This window comes from Centruroides sculpturatus, unplaced genomic scaffold (genome assembly GCF_000671375.1).
Source record: "Centruroides sculpturatus isolate CEXI.00-Female unplaced genomic scaffold, Cexi_2.0 scaffold430, whole genome shotgun sequence".
NCBI lineage: Eukaryota > Metazoa > Arthropoda > Arachnida > Scorpiones > Buthidae > Centruroides > Centruroides sculpturatus.
In genome coordinates this window covers 362,630-368,940 of record NW_019384725.1, presented here as the reverse complement: position 1 = coordinate 368,940, position 6,311 = coordinate 362,630, and the positions used below count along the sequence as shown (strand labels likewise).

The 6,311-nt window shown below is 25.8% G+C and overlaps 1 protein-coding gene across 1 annotated transcript in view; it reads left to right on the top strand.

Moving 5' to 3' along the window:
- Nucleotides 1–6,311, top strand: part of LOC111628111 (cationic amino acid transporter 2-like) — a 50,546-nt gene that overhangs the window by 27,031 nt on the left and 17,204 nt on the right. Inside the window, exons 5-6 of the mRNA XM_023371834.1 lie at nt 3,867–4,033; nt 4,103–4,211. Coding sequence (XP_023227602.1) covers nt 3,867–4,033; nt 4,103–4,211 — 276 coding nt within the window. The remainder of the gene's footprint in view (nt 1–3,866; nt 4,034–4,102; nt 4,212–6,311) is intronic.

Here is a 6,311-nt window from a genome sequence, read left to right as displayed (position 1 = left end):
GATGCGTGGTTTTTTTTTTTTTTTTTCAATTATGCAGAATACAATAAATTATGTATGTAGATATGTACTGTACATGTTAAGGAATAGTATATAAATTAGAAAATTAAAATTTTATAATAACTTTATTTAACAAGTATAATTATACTAAATATAAGTAAAAGTATTTTATATTTATGTGAAAAATAAAGAAAACTAATAAAGATTGCAGACAAATATATAAATACAGTAGTAATAATAAATTGTTAGATGAAAAATTACAATTAGCAAAATGTGATTATATAATCAGTTGAACGAGAATTTTGACTTTACATTTCGAAACAGCAATTCTTTGATTAAGTTTAGTTAATGATGTTGATAAGTTGAAGTAATATGTAAATAATTTCTTGCTTTAGTTTTTGTTTCTATGAAACTAAGGTGCTGCATCTGATATAGCATGGATAAACAGCAAATAATAACAAACATAACAGTTAATTTAATGTTTCAGATGAATTCAAGATATAGTTGCAAATTATGTGAATTGGTGTAACACAAGTTGCAACTATATCTTGGAACTGATTTTGAAATAAAAATTAGAATTAGGTTCAATTCCAAACAACAAATCATTTATAAAACAATAAAAGTATTAATGATTTTGCAATTAGAAATGTATTTAATGGATTACATGATAAAATCTGTTAGTATTATTGATAAAATAAAATGTCCAATTATAATAGTTATACTCAAGACATATTGCTACATCAATTGCTGAAAAGTAAAATAAATTAAAATCATATGTAAATAAATTTTAATAATTAAGAACAATACATAATGATAAATAGTATTATTTTTTTGTATTTCTAATACAGACATTTCAAGAGTAATGCTTACATTTTCACCAGTTGAGAAACACTAGTCTAATAGACTGAATGATGTCTTATGTTGTTCTAAACTACTTATATGGACATCTGTAAACATTCGCTTTACTCTCAAACTTTCTTCTTATTGCTTCTCCATCAGAGATCCTACCTTCTGTTAATGTAGTCTTTTGCAAACAATCAGAAGTAAAGAATACATATGGGTTGCTCTTTTCATCACTAGCATCTTCTATAAATATTTCCTCTTTATAAAAGCAGTATAAACTTACCAATTGACTGTTCTAGTACTGCTCCAGCTATTACTCCACATCCAATTAGTTGAGACATCATTAATTGGATAAATTTATACTGTGTTTCTAAATCAGAAGATACATGGATAAAGTATTGTATTTTGGTTCATCTTTAATCTATGAAATCACATATATCATTTTTAACAGATTTAGGCTCTGTTTATTATATATATAAAAAATATAAAGTAAAATCAAAATTATTTTTATTAAAATCTAATATCAAAACTATTATTTTTATTTTTAATAGTATAAATTAATCTTTCAAAGTGTTTAAGAATGAATGATTTCAAGTATTATGTAAAGAGTGGCTTATATAACAAATATATTTTCATTATTTTCAAACTGAAATCTGGATTGAGTTGTATGCTTTTTCTGTAAACTCATAACAAGTGCATAATGTAAAAATATATAACATTTATCAGAACTTCATCAGAAAAATATTCTTAGGAACACATGCTATTGAAGATTTATTATGAGCAGTAGCATAATTTGAATCAAAGTTACAGAGATGTCCAAAGTACAACATATATAAAAGTCACAGAAGTTCATTTAACAAAAATAAGTATTAAAAACATTAATTTTTTCAGGTCTAGCAATATATATAATGTAAGTAAAGTTTGTAAAATTAAAAGGAAAAGAATGAGATATACCTTATCTTAGGCTTTATATTATGGTAAGCCTAAGATATTTTTTTCTCAAACTGGGACAATTTTGAGAAAATACTCACAACAGAAAATTAAGCCTACTAGGCTAAGTACCTATGATTGAAAAGGCTAAATAAAGTAGTTGTTAATAAAAACGAGTTAAAAGCAATTTTTAATAGCAGAACTAAACATATCTTATTATTAATTAACATTTATCACTAGTGTGAACTTTTTTAAAAATTCTTTGTCACTTAAATCAGTACATTTAAAATATGACAATACATTTGAGGAAGTTCCTGTTGCTATGCCTCACATTTCAAGTGATTTTTAATGTTTGAATGCCTGCCATGAGTTACTGAAAATTCTAAAAGCACAGTTCATATTTCACTTCAGCAATACGATCGCAAACTTTTTTCAATCATCAGTAAACACATGGGTTCTTTTTCACATTTTAGAGATTAAATTAATTTAATATACTGTACGAAATAATCACAAATGCCGACCAGCAATTTGAACTCGACTAAGATATGATATGTGCAGCAATGACGTGGCTAGTGTAAGCTTCAGTCTTGCCAACTATAATTGAAACAAAATACCTAAAAAAATGAAATAAAAATATCTGGATCTCATAGGCTGCGTGCTATTATAAATTCTGTGAAAAAATATATGAATGACAAAATAAAACATCTAAATTCATTAGGCCATATGCTATAAATTTTTGAGGAAAATATCTAGACAACATTAAAAGTACTTAGATTTAGATATGAAATATTTAGATTGGCAACAGTGAGTGTAACAGAGGGGTAGTTGCCAAATCGCCATTTTACTTGAGGCTGCACTATTTTTACTACTTGTATATTCGGCACTTTTAAAATTTTACCAAATAACTGGGACAAAATGACAAATTGGCCAGGACACTGAGACAACATCATCAAACCGGGACAATCCTGGTCAAAACGGATTTCTGGTAAGCCTACCTTATCTCATTCTTTTCTTTTTAATTTTAATGCAATCAGTTCAGGTCAAGTTTGTAAACACTGAACTGGGCTGGCCATGTCTAATGCATAGCAAACTTATCTTGATCATACATACTGATGGGTTCTTATTTAAAATTAATGATATTAATGATGACTGTGTACACAAAAATAACTGTAATGTTTATCTCATATGTTCCTGATGCCATCTGAAACCTATATTCATATCTATGCATTTGTGGTCTAACATTGTTGTCAAATCAGAACTACAGTATTGATTATTATTCTGTTGGCTCATATTGTAAGCCTAAGCATTCTGTATACATAAATTATGTTGTATTTTGCTGTTTTTGTGTATGTATATGATGTACACTATATATACACATTGAAAAATGATAAAGTATTTGTGATAATGATGCGTGTTGTCTATAGCTACTAAGTAATAGAGCCGGTTCAAAGCACCAGCAAAGAAAGCGTATGCTTCAGGCAGAACATTTTCAGAGGTGGCAGTTCAAGAAATAATTCTTGGAGAAATGACACCTCTGAAAATTTTTCTGTAGGTGAATATTAAGTTTCTGAAAATATTTAAGGAAATCAGAAGCTGTTTTTATTTATTAAAGTTATTAATTGTTTCATGAGTCTAGTTTCATTTACTTCACATTGAATAATTAAATTTTTTTAATCAATAGTTGATAAATGTAAACAAAATTTGATAGAAAAAATATATATAAAATTTCAATCGTATAACTAAGTATGTTGATCAAAAATGTTGTTTTTATTGTTGCTCATGAAACATACAAAAGTTATAAAAAGAAATTGTTCATTTATCAAATAAGAATGTTTTATAAAAATTATTTTTATTAAAATCTAATATCAAAACTATTATTTTTATTTTTAATAGTATAAATTAATCTTTCAAAGTGTTTAAGAATGAATGATTTCAAGTATTATGTAAAGAGTGGCTTATATAACAAATATATTTTCATTATTTTCAAACTGAAATCTGGATTGAGTTGTATGCTTTTTCTGTAAACTCATAACAAGTGCATAATGTAAAAATATATAACATTTATCAGAACTTCATNAAAATACTTTTATTTGCAGGATTACTCTTAATTGGCATTGATGTTATTTTATGCTTCTTCTTTAATAAAATATTAGAGAAAAACTTAGGTGTAATAATAGGATTGTGTTTGCTCACAGTGTTAGTTATTGTAGCTTTTATAGCCCTTAGTCTTCAGCCTAAAAATCAAGAGAAAACAAATTTTAAGGTAAAATTTGAAAAATTAATAAATGATACATACATTTTTTTCTTAAAAAATAAAAATTTTTTAAAATAGGTGCCATTAGTACCGTTTACCCCATTACTAAGTATATTTATCAATATTTATTTAATATTGTATTTACCTGAAAACACTTGGATAAGATTTGCAATATGGATGGCTATAGGTAAATATTTAGTTTTATTTTATAATGTAATAAAATATAATTTTCTTAAACTATTTCAAATTATATATAATTAAAATTTTACATTTTAATTTCCAAAATATATATATATAATGATTTAATGAATTTTTCAGGAAAAATAAAATAAATAAATGTTTAAATATTTAAGATCTTACAAATAAATTATTTTGTAAAGACCAAATAATTATTACATGTTAAAAATTTAATATTTGTTAATATTTAAAATTTATAGTTTTTTTATTACATTTCTAAGAGATATTTGAGTGGTTTTGATACTGTTGTTATTTAAATAAATCCAATTAGCAATTAATAGTCTCTGCCACTTGAGCTAATTTAAGTCTTATACAGTAGTAAAAAGTCATCCAACAATTATGCAGTTGTATTTTATCTCTCTAAGTAAAATTTTAAGATATTTCATTATAACTTTTTATAAGCATAAAATGAAAAACATAGAATGTTCTCAAGTAAGCATCATTTTCTACTTTTAATATGGAAATAAGAATATCTGGGTAGTGAAAATTGATTACTATTGGAACAATAATAGAAATTTTTACAGATATAAATTTCTAACACAGTGTCTCCAACCTACAGCCCTGAAGCATAATTATCCAACTCAAGTTACTTGTTTCCACTGACATGTTTTATCAACATTTGAACTAGTTCAAAGCATATAAGTTTTTAGAAAGTCAGTTGGAATTAATTATGGTTGATAACTTTACAGTAATAAATTCCAAACACAATGTGAAAAAAACACAAACTTCAAAAAAACTGATAAAAGAAAATGTATACAATTTTAGGAACATTTTCTCTTTTTATTTATGATAATGATGAGACAGTCAGATGGCCAAAGCAGTTAAGATGTCATCCTACCACTCTGAGGAATCTAAGAATGAATCTGGATAGATTGAAAAATCTCAGAAATTTTTATGGACAATTTGTTCCAGATATGTCAATCCCTGTCCCTCACCATCCTACCACAGCTATTATGGATCTGCCAGTGACAAATATGATTAATGATTAAAACAAGCTCTTTTAGTATCCACAGGGCAAAAAGACAAAATTCAAACTAGTAGTAACAAAAGTAATTCAGATTACAATTAGTCTTACCAACTTCTCACGAGGTAAAAGGGACAAGTTAAAAAAACCCAACTCCTCATCCATTTTTCAAAACATATGGAAATGAAAAAAATCTTAATCTTTTGACTATCTTCCATATTTTGGACCCCAGACTTATCTTCTATGGCTCACATGGCCTTTTTTAGAAAAATGTTAGAGACTTTTGTTCTAATAGAACCAATTAATAAAGACATTGAAATTGAATTATTTGAACTTTTGAAACTTTGTCAAATACTTCCAATTTTAATTAGTAAAACTATCAAATTTTATATTTATACATTAAAAAAATCAATTTGAAATTAAGACTGCTAAAATTTTTTCTAGTAGATTGTTAGATGATTCTATTGAGTGTAAATCTCCCATGTTAAACCAATCAAAAATTTTTTAATGGCATTCACTAAAATAGAATTCACCTAATTAAATAAAAAATTCAAAGTTTTTTCTTACTTCTTAAATATATAAAGGTTTATAAAAATGCCTTTCTGTATCTGTTGGTTTTTACTGTTAGTAAAACTACCCAAATCTATTTGAATTATAATAGATATTGTTGGCAGAAGAAGAATGATTTTGATTTCAATGACTGCTCTGTGTAGCTTAATCTGAAACTTGTAAAGAGTAAAAGTAGTAGAAAGTAAATAGAAGTAATAATGACAGAAGTAATCTGGTTTTTCTAAATGGCTGATGATCTTTTGATTAATTGACTGTGAAAAAATATCCAAACTGGAGAATATAGTTTCAACTTGCCAAAAGACTTACAACTACACCAATACCACTTATTTAAGATTCATTGTGTGTTTTAGTACTTTTTGCCCTCATTAGATACAGAACATTTGATACAAAGTAGCATTTAGATGTCTCTTTTCTTTACAAATCATACATTTTCAAAAAATTTATTCTGTAATATGTGTTGGGACTAATTATATAATAGTAATTTTAAAAAGCTTATTTTCATTTAAAACACAATAT